Source organism: Molothrus aeneus, chromosome 14, assembly GCF_037042795.1.
Source record: "Molothrus aeneus isolate 106 chromosome 14, BPBGC_Maene_1.0, whole genome shotgun sequence".
Taxonomy (NCBI): domain Eukaryota; kingdom Metazoa; phylum Chordata; class Aves; order Passeriformes; family Icteridae; genus Molothrus; species Molothrus aeneus.
Genome location: NC_089659.1, coordinates 11,804,679 through 11,829,828, shown reverse-complemented (window position 1 = coordinate 11,829,828; position 25,150 = coordinate 11,804,679). Strand labels below are relative to the sequence as shown.

The window sequence follows — 25,150 nt, the reverse complement described above, 5'->3', positions numbered from 1 at the left end:
AAACTTGGTAATCTCTGATCAAAAGCCACCAAAACTAACCATGACTGAGGGGTGCAAGCTGACTGCAGAGCACTCTGCTAGCACAGCACCAGCAGAGACTCAGCCTTCCCATCACAGGATATTCTGATCCAGCTGCAAACACCCACATGCAACATCTGTTGAGTCAGGGCTGCTTAGGAGCAAGGATTACAGAGGGCATCAGACAACATTTTAAAAAATATTCCCCATGGAGTTTTCTCTTTAACTGAAAATACTACAACACTGTTCCTTCTTACAAAAAGAAAAAAAAGATCAACAACAAAACTATTCAGTTTGGCTCCCTGAAGCAAAAGCAGTTTTTAATAAATTGTGCAAAACTGTCCAAAGACTAAATTTTAAGGAAGCTTTGTTAATAAAAAAAACAAACACACTTCATATTGCACTGAAGAGTTCATCAAAATTCAGCTGTAGGCAAAGTCGGCATGTGTTGGATCAGTTCAGACTTCCTGAAATGCCATTTACAAGCAGTGAATTTCAGGTAAGCCACATACACAAAAAAGGAAGTGAGACTAATGGAACAGGATTCACTACAATGAACTCCAGAATACAAAACCATATTTTTAAATCAGTGCAAGTAATTCTTGTTTTATGTAAACCATTCTACTGCAAAATCAGCTTGTACAGCACACAGAACACTGCTAAAGCAGCATAAACACCTGCCTTGTGAAAAATACACCCTGGCAAGCAGGAGGCAACCCAGCAAAGGACACATTACCAATGTGCAGAGAGTAAAGCTCCAAAAGATCTATTGCTTTGCCCTCACCATCCTAAAATACCTCCCAAAATAACTCAGAAGGACACCTGTACCAAATCAAAATACAAACTGCTTCACTGCACAGCCACTGCTACCTTTAATAAGGCATTGTACAGCAGCAAAATAAAACGCTTGTGCTGTTACTTGGAGAAAGGAAAACCCTTCTACAGTCTTAATGAAATCTAATCTATCATCTCAAAACCATTGAGCAATTTCAATCCCTGCATAACATTTGCAGGAACACAACTGTGCTTCTGTGCTCCCAAGCTGCACAGGATTATTTCACTGCCTAAGTACACTGGCATCTTGGCTCTCATGTCAATCCCTGTCTTGGCAGTTAGGGGCCAATTCCTACATTGAGCTCCAAGAGGGACAAGTCTGACAATACCAGAGTCTTTGTAAAATTTCAAAGCAAACAGGGTTGCATTTTACAGAAAGATTTATGTAACTTACGTTTCAAAGCAAATCTGTTAATACATTCAGGGAGATATAGGACAAAGCATAGCTGGAACACATTTTACAGAAATTTTAATCCACTATCTCATGTCTGCCACAAGTCATCTGAGACTCCTCCTCTCTTTGTACATTACTTCTAAAGTTTATCTGCTCCAAATGAGCTTTTCTGTCCATTTTCATGGCCTAGAAGATGAGACTGCTTCTACTCTCTGCCTTGTGTCTAAGGGAACAGAGCTCAGCCTGCTGCAGCCTCAGACAGAGCAGGGACAGAAACTCTTCCCACCAACACCTCACCTTAAATGGGGCAGGCACAGAAACCCCCATTTCTATGGCCAGCACATGACCTCAGTCAGGGCTCCCTGCAAGGACAGCCTTTAACCACTGCACGGAACAGAAAGCAGCAAAAACCAGAATTTTTACAATGCTGAGGTATGTGTATTAAAATAGTGTCTTAAATGAAATATTCTTCTGAATTTTAAGTCAGATGATCAACTTTTTCATGCCTGGATTTGCATAATGAACCAAATTTAAACTCACATATCTATGGTGAAATTAATCAAATTATTATTAGTTGGCCCAAAAGCATCTAATCAATTTATAAGTGCTCTTAAAATGTGAACTTAGAGATTTCCCATCTCTTCAGTATTCTGTAAAGGACTTTCATCTGCACTTTCCAACCCTCATAAAGCCTTTCCCTGATATAAGTCACCTGTGGCTACAACTTATTAAAGCTCATTCATCATCACCTACACTTAATAAACCCACAGTGATGAAATAAACTCTGCTGACAAAAGGTTGATTAGATAAGCATTGCATGTAAGAAAAAAACTGTACATAAGAAATCCAGCAAAGTGAAAGAAAAACCTGCATTGTCTCCACAAAGACAACAAGACCATGACATTTGGATCCCACCTTTTCCTCACTACCAAGAGAAAAAAATCCTATGAATTTCAAGCTATGAAACCAGCTGCTGACTGTCAATTATTTTAAGAGCATAAAGCTTTATGTGGTTACAGAGAGGAAAGGCCAACAGAACACATTAATCAAGCCATTCATGAGGAAACAGAATAGCTTAGATACAGCATGTCCCTTCAGTGCCCAGCCTGTCACATACAGTCCCTGGTCTACTGACTACCAAGGGCACAGCTCAAGCACCTTCTGCTGTTGCACAACTTAGACTCTCTCAGACATGGGCAGAAGTCAAGCAGAACAAGGCACCCTCATTCAGCCTGTCCAGAAATAATCAGCATTGGGAATGCTGTGCATCTCTGCATTTTGGTTGAACTTCATGTTAAATATTATCCACTTAAGAATTCCACTCAAGAATTGATACTTCTGAAGTTTATTAATTTATGAATCAATATTACATAGAAAATGAAAAAGCTTTTATTGGACATTTGTTCTTCATTAGCTAAGTTACTTTTTAACTTAATGGACTAAGTTGCAGTGTATATTTCAAGCCCTTTAAAACCTTAGAGCATTCAAAAGGTGAAATGTTTTTCAATTTTCCACCAGAAATTCTACACATCAAGTACACAGTAATAACCACAAAAAGAACAATGGTAACAGGAAAAAAAAACAATTTCCTTTATATAGTACACAATACTTCTCAAGACAGTACAGCATAAAGGTTAAAGCCAAGGTTATGATCACACAGAACTGGCAAAGGAACCAGTTCCTTCAGCTCCCTCCTGCACCAAAAGTTAAATTAAATTCTCAACTTACCTCATTATATTTTACACACATTCACCCTTGCAATAATGCCATAAGACCTAATGGAACTGTCCACAAAGATATTACCTGTATTGCAGCTACCAATGCTGACACACAGTATTAATGTAGGGAAATCCCAAAACACCCTTCATGGTGGGTGCCATTGGCTGTGAGCCTCATCCACTCACGCATCAGAGCACAACCTGACCCAGCCCAGTGCTGAAGACCATGAAAAGCTGACTGCTGTGCAGCTGAAAGGTCCTTAACAGCAACCAACTGTACAAATTAAATATTAGCCCCACAAAATAACTGCGGCCTATTTTACAGAAAGTCTTTTCTGAAAATGACCTTCCCTGAAAATATAGTCAACATCTGTAAATAAGCCCCAGGAAAAATTTATGTATTATCAAATTACTGTAGCATCACCATAAGAACACTTCAAGGTATAAAGACTGATACTTGGAACATTTATACCTAAATTTCTTGTTTAATTTAAAAAAATCAAGTTCCAATTTTATTAAGCAGATAATATTAAAGAGATTCTTTTAAAATAATGAAGTAATGAAGAATATTGCATATTATCATTGCTACTCAGCCAAGTGCAGCTAAAACTTCACAGACTTTGCCCACAAGAGATCTCAACATAACAGAGTAAATCGAATCAACACTATGTCCTGGGTAAGTCAGCTGGATCAGGACAAGGGTTTCTCCTGCTGCTTCATAAAGAATCCAGCATCTGGCCAGGAGAATGTTATTAAAAAATCCTCACACAGCCTTCCTGAACCAGCAAGCAGAGCCTGGAAGAAGACAAGGGAAAGATGACTACAAGCCAACATTATCTTTAAGCTGATTTTTTCTTCAGTTGAAAGCAAGACAGGCTTTCAGATCAGGCACTATTTGCAGATGCCAAACCAGAATGAGGACATTAAGCAATAGTGACTTTTTTAATTAGTTACTTAACAAATCACAAAACCGTATCTAAGATAATATCCAAAAGTCTCCAGGAAGAGGGAAGTTCTAAAAACCATTTAACACTTCTCTTAGATCCAGGTAACAAGAAAGGTAAGTCATGTGTAGGAACCCAGACTGGTTCCTACCTAGGAGTTGAAGCAATTACTAGTCTGTTGTAATAAAAGGATTTTTCTTCAAGAAAAGAACAAAGAAAAATTTCACTGTGTAGCTTTAATGATATAAACATAGGAAAACTTAGAAATCAAGGTGCCTGAGGTAAGAGCAGTTCTTCTAACTCGAGCTCTTCCTTGCCAAGAAAAGCCCTGAAGTTGTCCACAAAGGCACTATTCTCCTAGATAATTATCATTAGAACAAAGCAGCAGCTCCAGAATATCAAAGTTTATGGTTTAAAAGAAAGCACTAAAGAACACATTACTCATATTATACTTACACACAAAAAAAAAGAAGCACAAAGGCTATCACGGAAAATCCTAAAATAACATGCTGCTTTAATTCACAACTGTTACTGGAAATCTGGCAAAAAAAAGGAAACACTGGGACTAATTACTCCAAAGGAATGCTGGCTGAGGAGCCTATAGCACTAAAAGCACAGCATTTTTATGGAATCCATCTGAAAAATAAGACATTGCATCACCTAATTGTGCTCTCTAAAAACGACTTTGTCTCCACAAAAGCAAATCCTTTAAGTACTTCTTTAGGTACAGTTATATTCCACCATGGAGGTTCTTTCTTTCCTGTAATACTTTAGCAGTGTGGTTTAGCTGCTTGATCTCAGAATATTGTTGTTTATTCCAGCAGAAAAGAACTGAAAACTTTAAGGAAAGCTTCTACTGACTGCTGTTATTCCCATCATCTTTACAGCAGATATAGCAGATATGCAATCCAAAACTGGACAAGGACAATAAAATGTCAAGAACCTGCCATGCAGAGTAAACTTCTACAAGAAACAAGTAAACCCTGCTAAAGGTTCCCCATGCCCACCATGTCAGGGGTTTTACTGCAGTCTAGAGCACTTTGAGCAGCCAATAGTAAAAGCCTTTGGTAGACTGATCACTTCAGACAAGTGAAGCATTGTGGTTAATCCCTTATGAAACCAAAATGGCTTTGTCCTCCAGCTCTTTCCTTCAACAATGAGCTTTATCTATGGTTCCCGTGAAGGGCTCTACACTCACAGCTTCCCAGACCCAAATGAAACTTTTAGACAAATGGCACAGTTACTCTAAGTTAGAGAATAAAAAAAAAAATAAAATAATTCCCACATTAGCATTTTGGGCTTTTTAGAAAACACACATCAGTTACTCACAAAGAGTCTCTCCACATCATCTCTGACAAGCGGAAATATCTCCTCTGTTCTTCATGCACCTGTAGTCAAACAGAAAAGAACTGAAGCAGAGTCACAGACAGACATCCCCAAATAGCACCTGGCTCTCTGATCCCATGGATTTTCACAAAATGAACCAAGATTTGTTCCAAACATGCACAATCTGTTTCCCCACTTCACTTACTTTCTCTGGTAAAATTACAGAGATGAAGGAGCACAAAAGCAAGAAAAGTGCTTCCTGTGTGCATGCATTAGGCTGCTCTTTGCTGTGCAAACAAGGATGAATTATGAAAACTAATCAAGTGAACAGAGAGCACATGCCCTAGATTTTTCAAATAATCTCTTGGTTTAACCCAGTTGTTCCTGAGCCTGCCTATCCCATGAACAATTTACTAAAATGGAAGCTGTGACTCATTAAAGCCACCTTTTAAGGGAGAGAGAAATGGCTCAAATTATTTATAAGCAAGACGTAATCACATTAATTTGTACAGAAGAGGCCAAAATCTTAATGACTTCCATTTCTAAGATCTAATACAGCTGATAAACAAACTCCCAGTTCTTTTTTTTTTTATGTCTCAGGAGTATGGTATCTTACAGCCTTTAACCAAAATGAAAGAAAAATGAAAGACTACAGACTATATTCTGGCTTGTGAAATCATACCTCCACTTGAAGGGACAGTGAAAAAGTTGTAACATTTCTATTTGCTGACATTTATTATTAGCAAACATTGAAAAATATAAACTAGGCAATACTTCTGAAGAGACACTCTTCAGCTTTTCGGTCTGTTATATATTTTACATTTATAAACATAACTGAATTATAAAAAATTAGTAGCTCTATGCACTGGGTATTTCTTTAAAGCAATTTGCTATTAATTCACAGCCCAAATAAGAAATTCACTTTCTTAGTCAATACTTTAAAGATACAGAAGCAAATTTTTTTTTTAGATAAGGTCACAGTGGCAGCTTATATATAACAGAAAATAAAAGCTTCTGCAAATCATCCTCTCCCCTTCAAGTGCTCTGTACCATGACAAATAAAATTTTGACTTCAGAGAGTAGACACAAGCTCTCCTAATTTAAGAGCCTGTCTAAAATCTTATTTTGCTAAAGCAGACTTAGACATTTTATGGAAGGAAATAGCACAAAGTATTTGTAAGCATGAATTATAAATTCAGTGTATGCTTTGCAATACTTTAAACATGCCACAACTGAGACAGCATCAAACAGAATTGTTTAATAGCAGCTAACTTGCCCACTCCCTCCCACTGACACTACAGCAGCTGGCAGAATAAAGTGGTTCTTAACTCTTGATGTTGTTACACCTCAGGACATCCTCTTGTTTCAAATAAACTTTAGGTTCTTCTCTTTTAAAGAAGTCTGCTGAGTGAATGGGATGGATTTTATCCATCCTCCATCACAAAACTAGCACTCAAAAAGTGCCACATCACCTGAGCTGCTTTGCTACCATCATTACTCCATTATTTGTGAAGTCCTGTGTGATGTGTAGTGTGGTTCCTGCAATTGGGAATGGTGCTTAAGTCTCAGTCCTTCTTTTACCAACCTGTGGACACTACACAGGCTTCTCTAATGAGACCAATACATTACACAACAGTATGAAGGGATCAAAAAAATTCCATGTTGAAATAGAATTTTTCATACTCAGAAAAATTTTTGTCAACTTTCATCTTTAGCAATAGAGCTTCTATCATCCTCAGTGTTGATTCTACATTCCCAGCATGCAAATATCAGAAATGCACACCTCTGCTTATACCTCTGCCACAGGATGGACAAATCTGATCACCAGCACAAACTTGCATGCCCCTGTCAGGAGCTGAATTTCTCACTAGTGTGCAAGGTCCTGAGGTCTCTGTTTTGCACTTGTAGCTGCTGTTATATTTTTACATCATTCTTTCAGAATTGCCAAAAATAGTACATTTATTAATGAATAAGGATTCATTTCCTATATAAACCATTACATTTGCTCCAACCATCTTCAGCCTGAATACAGGAATACAAGAATACAATTTAAAAGAGGTGTGGTTGAGACCCATGTAAAATTGTTGAGCGTTCCTGAGAAGTTAAACTACTTCTACTTCCAACTCCACAAGGCAAACACACTATATGCATTGTCAGATGCCACTGAATGCAGCTCACATGGTGGATACCCTGTGAAACTTATTTTTACGCCTGTAATTCATCTGTCAGGAAGCTCTAGATTATTCAGGGTTGATAGTGCACACTGCTTATGTAGGTTACTTGTATCAGTTACAGCCAGCTCTTCAGAAACAACAGCAAATGAGTGACACGAGGCATGCCAAGGAGTGACAAAGTGTGCAGGAAGCCATTGAATGAACAAGCCCACACATCCTCAAGGGCAAACGTGAGCATCCAGGGAATGTGAGAAACACCTGTCAGGTCAGAGGCCAGACCTCACAAACATCACTCCTACAGCAGGCAAGTTGGGTTTAAATGAGTCTCAGAAATCACACAGCAGATGCTGGGACTGAGCCTGACCCACAGTGGTAACACAGCAGACAACCTTCCTCCAGCACAGCAAACAACCTGAATCAAAGCTAACAAAACACAACTGCTGAAAAGCAGAGTGCTGGTGAAATGCACGGGAGCAAGAGGCTGAATTCTCCCTTGGGAACACCACAGCCCCACCTCCTTGGTTTCACCCAACCACCCCTTGCCTACCTTGTGCTGGACCCAGCTGCAGAAACCACCAGCAAGCAGCTGTGAGGGACAAGCAGAGCCAGCACAGCCAGTGCTGTCCCACCAGAGGGACAGGGAGATGCTGCTCTCCAGGGCAGCTGCAAATCCCCAGCACCCACTGGGCAAAGAGAGAAGGAAGAAGCACTGTCCCTTCCAGCAGCAACTGATTCAATCTGACATTGAACTGTGCTCTTAAAAGAATGGTTTTAATCTCTATATAAGTACAGTAAGAGAATCTCTCTCTAAACACAGAGAAGATATACCTAAAAAAGTATTATCATCTTAGAGGTCAGATGCAGACTATCCTGATGTAGGCAGTTTTCAGCATGGACTTCGTACACATTTCTGGAGAATAGCACGGCCTCCCAGTTTTTATAACAGGCATCAGAGCAGCATTACTCAAGAGCAGCATTACCCTATATCAACTATCACCTGATAATCATTACCAAGTAGAATAATTTACTGACTTCCACCCATAAACCAGAAGTATATAAGTACTTAAACATTTTCTATAAAAATCGAGTCCAGACACAAAAGTAACCCATAATTATAGACTGTAGAAAATATAACTGAAGCTACCAATTAGCTTCAGTCAGACAAAGTGCTGTATTTTGAAAAACTCAGTGTCATAAATGAAGCCAACAGTCAAAATACAACTCTAGGTAGCAGAACAGATCTTATCCTAATGGAAATTTTGCAATTGTGAAGAAGTCTTACCCACCAAAAGCAGTGCTACCATGCTTTACAATGGCAGTTACAGAATGGCCTTCAATAATGTATTTTAAAAATGTTTGATAAAAATTTTATTCAACATATTCTAGAAACACAAAATAAAACAAGCTTCAGCATGCTCACACAAGCTTAGAAGTCTTCAGTAATACTTCAAGTATTAAAAAACCCCAAGCTTCTTGGTATAGTATTTCACTCACACAGAAAGAGAAAACAGTTCCCTGAAGCAGATAGAGTCATTAATATACCACATATAAATCACACCTAAGTAAAACACCTGCAGTGTAAAATGGCACCAAAGGCAAGAAGAAAATGCTGGGTTTATATTGAATAGCTGTGCTAAGCCTGACAGACCTAGGTTGGATGCCCTTATATTACACTCTCAACACTGGGAGCTTCAGCAATTACAGCACAGCATCATCCAGTCCCAAGGAATGAATGGACTTCTCTCCATTCCCTTGAGCCCTAATGAGATCATCTTCCCACACAGCAATCCCAGCCTGGGAGAGGGGGACAAGGAACAGGCTGCAGATGACACACTGCAGTGACAGTGAGTCTAAGATGCCAGCACAGGGAGGGGACAAGGATGCAGCAGGGAGCAGTGCCCCAAAACACAGGAAAGCAAGAGTGAGACAAGCCAGCTCCTGCAAGAGCCACAATGACCTGACAGGTTAGTGACTCACCCGGGTTCAGCTCTGCTCCTGGACAGCAGCACTGCTCTGTCTCTTCTGCCCTTGCCTCAAACATCTGCACCCTCTTGTCATCCCCAGCTGCAGGTCCAAGCATTGTTCAGAGCTGTGCACAGCACCCAGATGATCTATCAGTGGCAGCTGCCCAAAATGCTGTTGTCCTCCCACTGCTGCTCCTACAGCCACAATGCAGAGCAGGCCCCTACCAGTGGCAATGCCCACAACTCCTGCTGTCTGCCATGTCCAGACAACAAAGCAGCTTCCATGCCACCCCTCTCCTAAAGGTAACGTGAGCTTCTGCCTCCATGCTCATGACTGGAGGAAGGTTTTCAATCATTATCTCCCAAGAGTGCTGACAGTACAAAGTTAGGAGTCTTACCTCCCATGGATTGCTTCCATTCTCCAGGAGCTCCATTCTGGACAGTCTGTGTCACAGATTTAGAGGCACCAACTGGCACCAACTACTCTGGAAGTGTTAATGAAAAGGCCAGTTCACATCAGACTGGAAACAAGTGATGAAAACAGGAAGTAAAAGCCTGTGAAACCTCCTGGTAAAACAATGCACACACACTTCAGCAGACTGAAATCTTCCAGCCTTCACAAGCAACTCCCAAATAGCCAGTATACATTACCTGGCAATAAAAGCAAAGAAAGTTCAGAACAATAAAGTCCATTTTCCCATTCTCTGCTGTAAACCTTTGGCACCCTCTCTCCTACATCACATACCAGAGTATCAGAACCACCTGCATCACTGAGAAATTGAATCCTTGGTATTTCCTAATTGCTACCATTCAAGTATCCTTATGGCAAGGCACCTTGGAATCACTTTCCAGCCTTCCCTCCTGCTGTTACTTCCATCAACAATGTCCTTTACCTGGAGGCTTCTCCTAATCTACAAATGCAAATAAAGGCCTCAGAAGAATGCTCCTAGGTGAAGTTAGTCCGTATGATCTCCAACAGCAGGCGTCCCAATTGAGCAGTGCTGTTATGGGCAAAGGTGGGAGCTCAGGGAACACCCGGCTGCAATAACTTAGAGGCATCCATGGTCCTGTGGTGTCCTTGTGAGGCTGCTCTGAGCAGACCCTGAAATGGCACCAGCACTGAAATGACTCGGGCACACCCGCGCACACTGGCGAACACTCTGGCACACCTGCTCACACTCTTTCACACCTGCTCACACTCTTGCACCCCCGCTCACACTCTTGCACCCCCGCTCACACTCTCGCACACCCGCTCACACTCTTGCACCCCCGCTCACACTCTTGCACCCCCGCTCACACTCTCGCACACCCGCTCACACCCGTGCACACCCGCTCACACTCGTGCACACCCGCTCACACCTGCGCACGCTCATGCACACCCGCTCACACCTGCTCACACCTGCGCACACCTGCCCACGCTCATGCACACCCGCTCACACTCTGACACACCCGCTCACACTCGTGCACACCCACTCACACCTGCGCACACCCATGCACACCCGCTCACGCTCTTGCACACCCGCTCACACCCTTGCACACCCGCTCACACCTGCGCACACTCGTGCACACCCGCTCACACTCGTGCACACCCGCTCACACTCTTGCACACCCGCTCACACTCCTGCACACTCACTGCCTTACCCTAAGCCTCACAAATGACACGAGAGCTGAGTAGGATGCACATCCCATGTTGGTCATTCAGCTTCAGTTAGTGGCACATGGATGTTTTCTAACATAACAGCTTTAAAAGCAAAATGAGCTTTGGATTTCTGATGATATTTGTGCTAGAAATGGACATTAAGAAAGTCCCAAACTCAAGGACCTTGAACACCAGTACAACAACAGTCCAGCATTTTTGGCTCAAATAACCACGTTGAAGGAAAGACCAGTAGAGAAGCCACAGAACCTTTAGATAACTGATTAGAAGGTAAAAAAAAAAACCCAGGATCATTCTACATGTCCCAACCTCTCAAACAGTCAATTTGCTAAATCAGACAGTTCAAAACGAAGCAATGCTTTACCTCTGAGCAGCACAGCTTAAATTGTTAGCTCAGTCAATCTACAATCAGAAAAAGTAAACTGAAGCTTTAGCTGCATTCTGGAAAAATTTCAAAGCTATTTAATATTCTACAAATATATACGTTTATTTTTTTCAGGTAAGCTGAACAAACTTCTCAGAAAGCCAAAAGTAATCAGTCTTAGCAGAATCTGCTGGAGTGACATACCCTACTTTGTACAAAGCACTAAGCTTCCTGTGTCTTTATCAGCTCTACTAATAAAGAACTTAAAGGCTCTGTTTTGATTTGATTTACAAGAATTTAACAATTATAGTTTGTTCATCAAATGAGAGTCCTGATATTTTCAAGATATTCACAGTGCCTAACATCTCAAGGATATAAACCAGCTTTTGAAAACCCTTGGGAAAAAACTGCTCCCATGGAAGAATTAAACATGACATGGTCAGAGTCCTACAAAAGAAAATAAAATATGTTTTCATTTTAACATTTGCATGTTAAGTATTTACAGTGCTGTGAAGAGTTTAGATTACAGGAGTTTTCAAGAGAAGTACATTTTCAATGGACTAGATCCAAATTATTATATGTAACAATACAAAAGCCTTCTAATTTCTGTCCCAGTGAAGGCTGACAAATTGTGTAGGTTTTCTGCAGACACTGTTGATACTTTGCAAATATATTATTCACCCACACAGTCTCTCAAGTAATCTATTTTGTACCAGGAAAATTAATTAGAATAATTTTCAATTAGTTAATTTAAGGATGTCTACTGCAACATCTGGAAAAGGCTATGTAAAGAATACAGAGCATGTACATACATGAATATTTACACATCCTTCAAGCTAGGAAGTATCAGGATACCAACAACACAAAAATATCTGAATATTTTGATCGCACTCAAGAATATCTTCAAAGCTATCTTGCTTTCTTGGTTACACAAACTGTTTAATCAACCTCTGTTACACACTAAGTTTCATATAAGAAAAGCACCACACAAAAGTGGGACAGGAAAGCTCAGAGTGGAGACCTAACCAGCCAGGCTACCTGTCCAACAGCATCAATTCGGGAGCAGTGGCAGTGAAAGGACACAGCCTCCTGGCAGCTTCCTCCCACAAACTGCATCTGGAATTCAGCCTTGAGCACTTCAAAATTCATTTTTTTTCCTTCCACTAATTTATCTAATCACATTTCAATCCAATTTGCACTCAAGGTATCCCATCACAATGGAGTCTTGATATAATTATACACTGGGTAACAATGGAGTCTCACAATATAATTACTCATTGCAGGAAAGCATCCTTCAGCTACCACCTCAATAATTTCTTAATGCACCACCCCTAGCAGCTTCCCACCTCCAATGCCATCCTGACTGCAGAGACCTCCCCACTTGATAATACTTTTTAGGCATATATTCTCTGTATTTAGAGTAATAATGCACAGCTTCCCAAAGAATGCTCCCCTGCTGGTCCACCCCTCTGACACACTCTGCTGCCTCTTCACTGCCTGGAAAGCTGGGAGCACCTCCACACCCAGCTGCACGATGTGCGCCTGGTTGTGTTAATTGAACAGGAATTGTCTCACTGGGGTTTAGTCACTAAAAGAAAATTATTTGCATACACAAAGTATCTCAGCTTTCTTACTGTTCATGGCAGGATCCCAGGGCTATGTTTCGCCATTCCCAAGCAGTCCAGGTTAATTTTGACATCTAGAACAAGGTGTGGGAAGAGAAAAAAATTGTCACACACGTTTGCACACTATTATCCACGGTAGATGTTATTTTAAAGAACTGCAGGGTAGAGCATCTCCAACAGAGTTAACTATTGGCTCCTGCAGCCCTTTGAGCTCTGTCTCTAGTGTGAGTGGAAAATTGGATAGCCCTGCTTCTTGCCTGAAGGGAAAGTTCACATAACTCACTAAAAATCTGTGGCATCCTGCTCTTTTCCACGTGTATGGAATATTTCATACAGAATCCCACAAGATCACAGCTCCACATAAAATTCTATTTCAACAGTAGCACAGAAGAAAAAAAAGCCAGATCTAATTTTTGCCTTGAAGCTACTCAGGCAGACACTGTTTCAGAACCACAGCCACCACTTCATGTCAATCACAAAGTGCACACAAGCCACAGGAGGTACAGAAGTCCTAACAGAAGTAATACCTTGCACCATGACCCCAAGCCAAGCCCCCTTCTCACAAATTCCCCCCAGCAGCTGCTACCACAGCAGGAAGCTGTGCTGGGCTTGCACAGAGAGCAGCAGTCACAGCAGAGCTGAAATAGCACAAAGTTACAGTGAAAAGTCATCTTACAGCCATGAACAATGGGATAGAGGGATTTAGGAGGAGACACTGCACTTCTTTTTAATGCTGAAAATACAGCACAACCAATTCGAAAGGAGAACAACAGGCAGTTACCCCAAAACACAAGGAGCAATCAGCAGTGCTGTTATTTGCACTGGCATTAATTTTTTTTAATTAGTTCTAACATAAAGCAGAGTGAAGAAATGCTGGCAATAATGCTGCTGGGTTTCATTTCCTCTGCATTTCCTCTCAGAAAAGAAAAAAATAAAAACATTGCACTTGGCAACCCATATTCACACCATTAGCACCAGAAAGTGAGGGTCACTTCTATAATTCAATGAATGAACAGTATTTTTTTTCAATTACAAGCCCTTGCCAATCAAATTATTTATCCAGTTAAAACAATAAAGCAATGCTAACAACAAAATCACTAGGAAAGTGCAAGTTAACCAATAACAATGGATCAGAAGTACTATTTAAAGTTTTGAACCAAAACAAAGGATTTACCTGAAGATAAGGGGCTATGGCAGTCTCATTTTATGAAGCTTTTGATACTCCTCCTTAAAGTGTGTCACATTATTTTGCTTTCATATATGCACAGCTATGGATAGCAGCAATCAGAATGACTCAAGTTCCAGAACTAAAATACCATTGTGTCAGAAATGGCACACACAATTCACCAGGAAGCCTCTCACACAGTTTGTTTTGGCAAAGAAGGCCAGAAAGACATGAAGGTAGAAAGCAGTTTTTGGTGGTTTCTTACTCCCTTTAAAACCAGGAGTAAGACGCAGCTCCCCCCATGCCCTATGAGGACATTTTGCCCAACCTGCAGGGTGGCAGAGCCGTGTCAGCTGCCCCAGTGACACACACGAGCATTACACTGCAGGGCCTGGTGAAAGGCTCTTAGTAATGAAAATCACAGACAATGGCAGACTTGTTAGACACATCTGGGATGGCACTGAAACAATAAAGTCAATACAAAGACAGCATTTTCTCCTCTGACCCATTCATTTTTTCCTCCTCTCATTTGTTTTTCTGCCATTATTTATTCCTGACTCCTTGTTTGAGACTGTGAAGTGTTGTCATGCAACCCCCTACCTTGCACATTCATGTTTTCCAGCCCAAGTCCCTCCTAGCATTAATTTTACTAAGGAATAAAGAATCTGGACTAGTAGTGGGAGTTGGTTACAACCAAAACATGGACTCTTCTGTACACAGGTGGGGAAGACAAGGCACTGCTGCACAGCAGCCCCACACCACGTGCCCTGGCACCAGGCAGCACCACCACAAGGGTGCCAGCACTGCCATCCCCTGCTTCCACATGAAATCTGTTTAAATTTAATCACTTCTTTCACTCCACACCAGCAGATCATTACAGCCTAACCAGAAAACACAGACATTCCCCATGAGGATGATGAAGTGGAATTTTCTTATTTCAGCTGTAATCACAGGGTTATTTGTAGGGAAAAACCACATTTCTGCCTCCAAGCAGCCCTTCAGCTTGTGAACCTCTGCCCTAGGTTTGGATCTCCTCCTCTAGGAACAGCTGTGCCATGGAAGAGCTCAGCACCCTTGGCTGCTTGTCCCTGCTCTCTGCCATAAGGCTCCAGCTGAGCTGCTCTTAAGTACTTTCTAACCTATTTACTCAGGATCAACCAATACAAAGAGTGATTATTTAGGCTGTTAAAGCCACTCCAGCTTATTTTGGTTGACATTCTGCAGAAGAGCTCACATAAATGTCTAAGCTGCCAGAGTTAAGGTTTACAACCCCCTTACTGAAGTATTTTCTGCTGCTACAAACTAGGAATGATATCCAACAGCAAGAGAAAGCCAGCAGCAGACAAGAAATCCCTGCTGTCATCCCAAAAGAAGCCAGGGCATTTGGCACACTCATCATCACTGAAGAAATCAATTTTAAGAGGAGGACAAGTCCAGTGTACATCTGCTCAGCCCTTTCTCTCAGAAAAGACATAACTTGGAGCTCCATGTGCCAGGAGAGCCATGTAAGCACCTACAGTAACAATACAAACCCCTGCCCTTAGAGGAAGGCAAGACATGCTGGTAAAAGTCCACCACATCACCTTAAGGCTACAAGAAAGAGAAAACTGTCACCACCACAGGCTGGACTACTCGCTTACTAAGGCGTTACCAACAGTTGTAACAGTTCCTATACACAGTCATACCCAACCCCACCCACTGCCACCAAACACCAGGAAAAAAAAACAGTGGAAGAAAGACTACATCAGCATAGCAAGATTTGGGAAGGGAACAGAAACTGCCTTTTTGTTCTGCATGTGGGAGGTGCTATCATAATGAGGTGCATCACTGTGGCTCTCAATTATCATCAGGCAGGCACACCAGCTAGAACACCATGAAAAAAAAAATAAGGAATTGCAGTAGGAACAAAAATCTCAAGAGTCCTTACCTTCTTGCTAAAGGGAAGGGCTAGGGGAGTTCTACCATGGTTCATTTAGAGTCTCACAGCAAACTCCTCCACATATCAAAATTTACATTAAGACAAGGTACTAAACCATTCCTGAAAAAGATTTGCAAAGGTACAGGCCAGGCTGTCTTGTAGCAAGTGATACCACCAACATCACTGAGATAAATGATGAGTTTGCAGCACTTCTAGCAAGCCCAAGACAGGTGATAACATGATCATCTCATTACTCTTATCCTTTAAATAACAGAACTCTGTTTGGACATTAAGGACAAAATTCTCAGACGCAGGGGTAAAATATGGTACCAAGCCTCACTTGGATCACAAAACTCCCCACAAGAGTCCTTTTATCATTGCCCATGTCAGTGTTTGGTACTACCCCGTTTGGTACTAATAAGGAGCAGAGACAGTGAATGTTGGCACATTTACTTCCCCATGACAAAGGTGAGCAACCACAAGAGACTGGTCAGATTTGCAGAGCCACCAAGGGAGCAGCATAAGGCAGCTCAAGCAACCTGGTAAATTCAATATTGCTGACTTATCTAGATTTATCCTCCAATTCCTTTGTAGTTTAAGTGTTTAATTCCTAATTTCCAGCTTCAATGTGTAAGCTTGCAAAGTCTTTTGTTTGTATGTCTCATAGGACATACACCCTGGTGGAAATACCTTAATTCCACTGTATAAAAACAAGCTTTCCTTAGAACAACAAACACAAGAGCCCAGAATAAATTTCTAACTATAAAATCATTGCTATATTATAAGTTAACATTGAAGAGAGCAAAACTCATAACACTGTTCCTGTTAAAATCTCCCAACATAAAAAAGCAATAAAATATACTTATTAATAACTATCAGCAATACAACCTCATGTGTATTTTGTAACTCGTAGTTGCTACTACTTAAAAAGTTATAACACTGAGATGAAAGATGATGGGGGGGTGGTAGGCATAAAATATTAACACAAGTCTTCTACAATTCTGGCACCATGGTGGATAATCAGCTTCTAAAAAAAAATATATATATATATATACAGAACACATGCCCACGTCTGTAGGATTCTAGTGCTGCTTGCAGCTTTCTTTAAATAACGGATGTGCTACTCACTTCCTCAATTCTATTCAAAAACTGTGGGCAGCCATACACTTGCCCAGAACCATGTGTTTTGTAACACTGAAACTGGTTGAGTGTCAGGCACTGAGAAGCCAAAAGTTGAAAAGGCAGAAGAGCAACCCATTTCTCCCTCTTGGCTCCCTTGAAGAGCCAGGTATCTGTCAGCAGGATGCAGGGCAGTGTTTGAATCCTCCAGAACTAAGAAAAAGTTTTCCCCCTTCCTTAGTGTAGTGTAGAATTTCTGCTTGAATATAAACATTTACCTGAAAACATGAATATAAGTGTTACATGGATCATTCAGCTTCTTCACAGATGGAAAGCTAATTGGAGAACAGCAATCCCAGGAAGGGTTCTTTAATGGCATCTGGAAACATGACAAGTTTGAAGTGGGAGCAATGCCCTGGTCCTGCTGAGCTGAGTTTGATGCTCCATTCCCAGCATCTGCTGGGAGAAGCTGTGCTGCTTTCCCTCCACTCACCTCCTGACATGATTCCTGCCTCCACCTGCAAGGTGTAGCCACAGGGTGAGTTAGCAAACTGATAAAAACATTTCTGAGTGGGTAAGTTTCCCATGAGCTAAGCAGCATGAAAGAAATCATCCTGCAATCACTGAAGCATGAGCTCTGCCAATGGAGCTGCCCCAGGAGATCAGGGCACAAGGCAGGACCACCCAGAGGCACATTTGATGAATTACCTGCAGCACCAAACTGTCTCCAAAGTCTCCAGCATCGGATTTTGCCATCTGAGTGTGAAACTTCTGCTTAATTTTCAATCCTAACAAGTCTATGAAGAAGTTTGAAATTTGAAAGAAATATTTTGCATTGTTTTCTTACAGAATTATTTTAAAATGTAAAAAACATACTGCAATCATATATGACAGAACCAGAGCTTCGACTTCAGAAATCCAATACAGTAAAAATGTGCTGAGTATTTCAGATCATCATCTTAACATACTGCTGGATACCTCCATTAGCATTATCAGATAAGGTCAGTTATTCAAAGGAATCAAAATTCTCACAATACCAAATTAAACGCATGTGGAACACATTCAACTTAAACTAGAACACACCACTCACATGAAGATCCCAAAGAACAACCAGGAAAAAGGAACTGGGTTGAAATTCACATTTATCCTTGCTTTTTTCAGCCTATAAGATTCTCTCTAATATTTAATCATAATCACTCACACTCATTCTGCTGATTTTTTTTCATCACATGGCACCTCACCTTCCTCATAACAATTGGCACTTGACCAGATGGTTATGGTGTGAATTAAGCTCATTTACCATGCACCATGGTTTTCACTTGTCATCCTGGTCTGTGATTTCTGAATAACAGACTGATAAAATGAGTTTATTTTCACCACCAAGAAAAAAGGAACAAAGTTCTTCCCCCACTGCCCTGCAAAGATGGAAATTAACATTCATAACAGGACTCACATGATGAGTAGCTGAGCACTGCAATATTTGTTAGAACTCATACTTTTAAGTCCTCTGAGCAAGGACAGGCACTCAAATCACCCTATCCCTAGTTTTAACCCTGAGATCCATGCACCACATTCCCATAAGCTTTGTGCCAACTGCTTCTCTTCTTGCAAGGTGGAACAGCTTAGACAGGACCTCTGTCCTAAAGCAGCTTACACCTCCCACTTCAGGCAAATAAAGAGACTTCTGAGAGGCAGGACAAACTAGTCCATGTGCCAGGAGGCAGGAGGAGCCAAAGCCAGTGTCTGACATCACAGGTAAATGGTCCTGCTGCTTTGCCTACTGCAAGCAGGTCTGCTCTGGTCCCATCCTGCACAGAGCACAGCAGCAGATTTGCTCTGTCAGTTGCCTCTCATGTGCATCACTGTCTGGGCACCCTCCAGAGAAGGAGCTCTTGAAAAGGGAGAGCAAAATGTGCAATGTGATAACTCCAGCAGGCATGGGGCACCTGGTAAGACTGATGCTCTTTAACAGGGAAATGGAGAAAGGTCCGAAGTTTTCCCCAAAATTTAAGCAGCTACAAGTCAGGGCAAAAGCTCTAAGAACTTATTTAAAAGCAAAACTTCTGTTCACAAACCATTTTCATTTGTACTTTCTCCTGTACATAAGTTTGTTCATATTTGAAATATTTCACATTAAAGAAACCAAGCAGAATAGCTGGCATTGCCAAACAAATCTCACATTTCACAACTACAGAACACACCACCAAGCAGCTGCATCAGTCACAAAGAAGGTAAAACAAAAGCCCCAAGGAATCATATGACCATTGCCATTAGTATTAACAAAGCACTGTTTCCATAAAAAGAAATTGAATTACGTATTTCCTACAGCAAGTTTAAAGCAAAAACCTCAATAATACAAATCAATAACTGGGGCATTCTTCAAAAAGTAGTACAGCCAACTCACTTGAAACCAGCTTCTCAGAACAGGCATCGAAGACATCAAATTCATTACAGGACACTGAACATGGAAAATCACCCAAATTTTCTTAGTCTTCTGAAATACACAAGTCAATTAAAGGAGTCAGATTTAATTTTGTTGCAGGTTGAAAGCTCCTCCTGGGTTCAAACAGGTCCCTTTCTACCTCAAAATTCAAAAGATATCTTCAGGAACTCCACTTCTGAAACACTTCTGTCAGCAGTACCAAGTGACACACTCCAGCTGCCTGTATCTCCCACCCCAATGCACTTACAGCCTGGTCAGAACCTCCTGTACAGGATTATTGGCTGCCTGCACTGCATGGCATAGGCACACCTTCACCCCAAAACACCTCCTACCCTGTAAAGGCCTGAGAGACAAAGCTTTATGGAAATAATTCATAATATTTCATAATCATGAATAATTTCATAATCCAGATAAAACTGGAAATTTTTTTCAATTCCCCTGAACGCCCACTGAAAGCGTGCCTGTGCACCAGAGGCTACAATTTAACATTGGTTAATTACTTTGTAGCTTAAGGAGAGCCAATATGCTAAGAAAAGTTTCTTCCACAGCAGTGGTTCTAATTTATCCACGAAGCTCTAATCTCACAATTTTAATAAATCTGTTGCATCACAAATAGTTAAAAAGAAAACCATAAAAATGTTTCCAGTCAGTACTCTGACAATGCAATACAGCTGTGAGAATGAAAAAGACCTGAATGTAGAGAACCTTGAAAGGAAAGCAGAACATATGTTGCCCCATCTATTTAAGCTTTTACCTCCCACTCACACTGACACCCATAAACACTATGCCAGATCTGTGATAAAAGCATCCATCCTTGTGAACCCAGCCCCAGGCTGTCAAAATCAACTCTGATAAGCTATTAAGAGTCATTAGAAAAGTTTTCCACTATTGATACAGTGAAACAGCCAAACACTGAATATGTTCTGAGGCTGCTACTCTTAAAACACTCCATAATTGTTCAATTTTTGCCATAGTGCAGTTTCACAGAAAGTTTTGCCAGCACAGATATATCATCTAAAATAGTAAAGGGAAAAAAAAAGAAAAGCCATATACTAGGCATCACAACTATTTCAGCAACCTAACAACCATGAAAAACACGAGCATTTCTGACAGCTTTGCTCGTGGTGTTTGTGGAGGTGATAGAGTGGTGCTAGCAGAAACACTCCCAGCAGAACACACTGCAGATTCCTTTGGAATCGCTACCAACACTTTCTCTGTAGTGTTGATTAATGATCCCTCTCTAACAGCTAGACCACACCAAGAACACAGAGCCCTGGAGGTAACTTCAATGATACCCTTAGATCCAGACAACCTGGGCTTGATCACCATTGTCAAAGAAACCACAGAAGTACTGAATCACACTGAGATATATTCAACATGAGATAGCTTGTTGATTTTTTTTTTCAAGAACTCCAGCATTTTTCTCAGCCCGTTGGAAAACAAAACAAAGGAAAAACCACACTTGAGACTAGAATTCATAGAACAATTTGGGTTGGTAGGGCCCTCAAGGATCACCTGATTCCAACCCCCCTGCCATGGGCAGGGACATCTCCCTCTGCACCAGGTTTCTCAATGCCCCATCCAACCTGGCCTGGAATTCAGGAGGAAAAGGCAAGGTCTTCCTTTGTATGCCCAACCCCACTGTGCCTCTAGACAGGTCATGTGCCAGCAGAAGAACCCTTCCTGCAGAGCTACATCTCACTTCCCCTCTGAGGCTCCCATACCAGCTGCATGTGCTCCCTTCCCTGCTTGGCCCCCTGGCTGCCTGAGAGAATCCCAGTGCTCAGCACTGCTCCATGGACACGCTCTGCTGGCATCTGGGGGACTCCACTGCAAACCAGACCAGGCAATCTGGGCCCTTTTCTTCTGGTTGGGTGCATCTGCTGATCTGCTTCATACATCACCAGAAGTTGTGCCAATGATGCCACGAATTGCAGAAGTCTCCAAGCCACAATTACTGCTACACATTAGGTACAGTTGAACTACAGCCTCAGATGACATTCAGCTTAGTGAATCTTTTACAGAAGAGCAGAAGAAATTATTTAAAGGAATAATAATAAAAAAAGCTGGCTGGGGCAAAGTCGCTTTAATTCATTTTTGACACCTAGAGTCACTGGCTCACAAAAAGCAGTCTTGCTTCTTTGAAGCAGAGCAGCATGCTAATTTGTGCTGGCACCTCACTACAATTTTTTGAACTTTAGAAGTGAAAGAAAATGTTTAGAAGCACAATTTTGAAAATCATAGAATCAAAGAGATCACAAGAAGTACGTTCAGGATAGCATTTAATCCAAGTTACTACACCGATTTTTCTTTTACTATCAACACTCTGCAGCATATTCTAGTATTAAACAGGACTGCAGAACAAGCTCTACCATGAAATCAGAGAAGTGGGAAGAGTGCCCTGAAGGTTATTCATTAGCATTATCTCCATGTGTAGCTCACTAGGGAAAGAATAAGGAAAACTCCTCTGTGGCATTCTATTCAAATGTATGAGGCATATTTAAATGAGCGAGGGAAGTATTTCTGATGCAGATTTCACAGCAGGTCTAAGACAGCATCAGTTTCATTAACACTCAGAACATCCAAGCTGAAGCGCCCTTTGCCATACAAAACTGACAAAGATGTGCACCTTGCGTCTCCTGAATCATACAAAGGAGGCGAGCCAAGACTCCTAGAGTTCTTAAGTTAACATCGCACTTTTCATACGGAGGCGAAAAGTCCTGAACAGTACCTACTAAAAACAGAGCTTGGCCTAAATTTTATGAGAACAGGGAGAAGAGGGAACTGACAAGTTAATTACAACCTACAGCTACGTCCCCCTTTTTAATGGCTGCATCCCAGAACTAATCCACAAAACTCCTTCCTGCACCCAGACCTCATCCAGCCCATTTAAGGACCAGGGAACAATAAACACTGACGAGCAGAACGGGCCGGGTGAAGGAAGAGAGCGATTACAATGGCTGCACAACAAAGCCTGCAAAAGGAGAGTTAAAGATACTTTCTGCGAGCGGCACAAGCTCCGCAGCCGCTCCGCACACGCCGCCAGCCGCGACCCCGGCCGGGACACTCCCGCTGTGTCCCCAGCGGTGACCCCCGTCCTGCCGGACCCCGTCCCTGCCCCGCCGGGCACGGCGCGCTCCGGCTGTGCCCCGCACCGAGCAGCCCTCGCCGGTCCCCGCTGGAACGGGGGGGACCCGGCGGGGACCGCACTGCCCCGCACCGCCCCCGGCACGGGGCTGACCGCCCGCCGACCCCCAAAGCGCACCCGAGACACCCCGGTGCCGTCCCGCCCGTAGGGAGCCCGCGCTGCCCCGCGGCCTCCGAGCGGCCCCGGTGAGCGGAGACCCCCGGTGCGGGGCAGCCCCTCCGGTGCGGGCCAGCCCCTCCGGTGCGGGGCAGCCCCTCCGGTGCGGGGCAGCCCCCCCGCGCCGCTCACCGAGCGCGGCCCCGCTCCCCCCGCGGCCGCAGAGGCCCCGCAGGACGTGGCGCCCGCCGGGCCCCCGAGCGGGACGGGACCGAGCCGGGTGCCCGCGCCTCGCCCTCACCTGCGGCTGCGGCCGCCCGGCCCGGCCGCGGTCCCGCTCCGGAGCGGCCCCGAAGTGCCGAGCGCGGCCCCGCTCCCCGCGCGCGCCCGGCCCGCCTCGCCCGGCCCCGCGTCACCGCACGGCCGCGCGCACTGCGCCTGCGCGGGGCGGGGCCGCGGGGAAGGGGGCGGGACCGGGATAAAGAGGCGGGGCCTCTGTGAGGGGAGGGACGGACGGACGGACGGCGAGACCGACAGAGGGAGGGATGGAGAGAAAGAGAGAGGGAGGGATGCAGAGAAAGAGAGAGGGAGGGATGGAGAGAAGGAGGGAGGAAAAGAGGGTAGAGGCCACGGCGCACAGCGGTCGCAGGTCTGCCAGCAGGGCTTGTCTCCAGCAGCTTGGTGTTTCAGGAGAGCCGCGGGAACAGCAGGGAGGACAGAAAGAGGCAGCAACAATCATAAAATCACAAAATGGTTTGGGTTGGAAGGGACTTCAAAGACCATCCTGTTCCAACCCCTTGACCAGGTTGCTCCAAGCCCCATCCAGCCTGGCCTTGGACATTTCCCAGAATGGGCATCCACAGCTTCTCTGTGCCAGTGCCTCAAACAAACCTCAAAGTAGATCATTTCATCCCAATGTTTAATCTAAACCTACTGTCCTCCAGTTTGAAGCCATTCCCCCCTGTCCTGTCACTACACTTCCCAATGAAGAGCCCCTCTCCATTTTCCTTGTCGTCCCCTCTCAGGCACTCACCAAGTCCTTGGTGACCCAGGGAATGTGAGTGATAGATACACAAAAACATCTCCTTGTGTTCTCCATTTGGGATCAGCAACACTACCAGGTGAAAGGCAAGCCACAAGCTGCTCCCCTGACCAGAGCGTTGGCTCCTGGAAAGCTCAGAATTGCTTCACCTGCTCCCATAATGCTGGAGGATGCTAACCCTGAATTTTCCTCACAGTCCTCTCCTCTTTTTCATGTGGCCACATCTTTGATTTGGGAACTGCTCTTCTTCTGCCGTTCTGCCTGTATTGTTTCCTGTAAACACACCTTTAATTACTGAACCCCCAACATTCAGCAAATTTTTGACTGCAGGTAATCTTAGGGCAAATAATGCCTTACTTAAACCCAGCCAACCCTAATGAAGTTATAGGAATTTTAGCAATGCAATTGAGGGCAGAACTTGAAGCAAAACTAATTATGAAGCCATAGGTAACCTTCCAGCCAAGACTGCAACCAGCTCCTCATTCTTTTAACCCTGGAGGAAAAGCCAAACAGCCTATGAGACCATAACACGCCATTTGAGAGTTGTGTATGTCTGACAGCACTTGCTTTTGAAGCTGTTTTTTATCCAAACATTTTTTACATTGGCTTATCAAAGCCAGCGCAGCATCAATCTCAGAGTAAAAGCTATCCTGGTTGAGTAACTCTAACAGATTTTGCTGTGGGCAGTTTTGGGTTCCCTTCTGTTCTCCTCACATCAGTGAGAGCAACTGAAGCAAATTCAGGCACAAGGAACCAACTCACCTCTGCTCTGAAGCTGACAAGAAAATCAGTACCTCAGTTGCAGAAAAAAGCAATTTTTGTGTATATATTTTGTGTATATTTTTTCAACTCCTGTCCTTGAAAATGACCTCTTGCATGAGCCAGTGCTCTCTTTGTAAAGATAAGTCTTGACTTATCTTCACAAACCTTTAGGAAGAATTCACCTCTGCTGGGAAGAGACATGGGCAGAGTGACACACTGGATATCACACCAATGTTCCCAAATAGAATAACTCCAGTATAGGAATGTGCTCAGTCACAATATTTTACAAAAAGAGGGTTGCAACAGTGAGTTCTTCACCTTTTTGCTTCTTTCTTTCCATTAGAAAAGAAAGGGAAATGTGCCATTTAGATGGACAGTAGCTATAAAACACGTGCCACTCCAGATATTGCCTTTTTTTTCCTACTGCTCTTTTTTATCC

At 42.9% G+C, this 25,150-nt stretch overlaps 1 protein-coding gene across 1 annotated transcript in view; it reads right to left on the bottom strand.

The window, feature by feature from the left end:
• KLHL13 (kelch like family member 13) overlaps positions 1-23,288 on the bottom strand; it is an 80,854-nt gene extending 57,566 nt beyond the window's left edge. The window contains exons 1-3 of the mRNA XM_066559256.1: positions 23,209-23,288; positions 13,028-13,092; positions 5,238-5,296 (exon numbers count right to left, since the gene is read on the bottom strand). Of these exons, the coding sequence (XP_066415353.1) occupies positions 5,238-5,257 (20 nt within the window). The 5' untranslated portion in view covers positions 5,258-5,296; positions 13,028-13,092; positions 23,209-23,288. The remainder of the gene's footprint in view (positions 1-5,237; positions 5,297-13,027; positions 13,093-23,208) is intronic.
• Between the last annotated feature and the right edge of the window lie 1,862 nt (positions 23,289-25,150).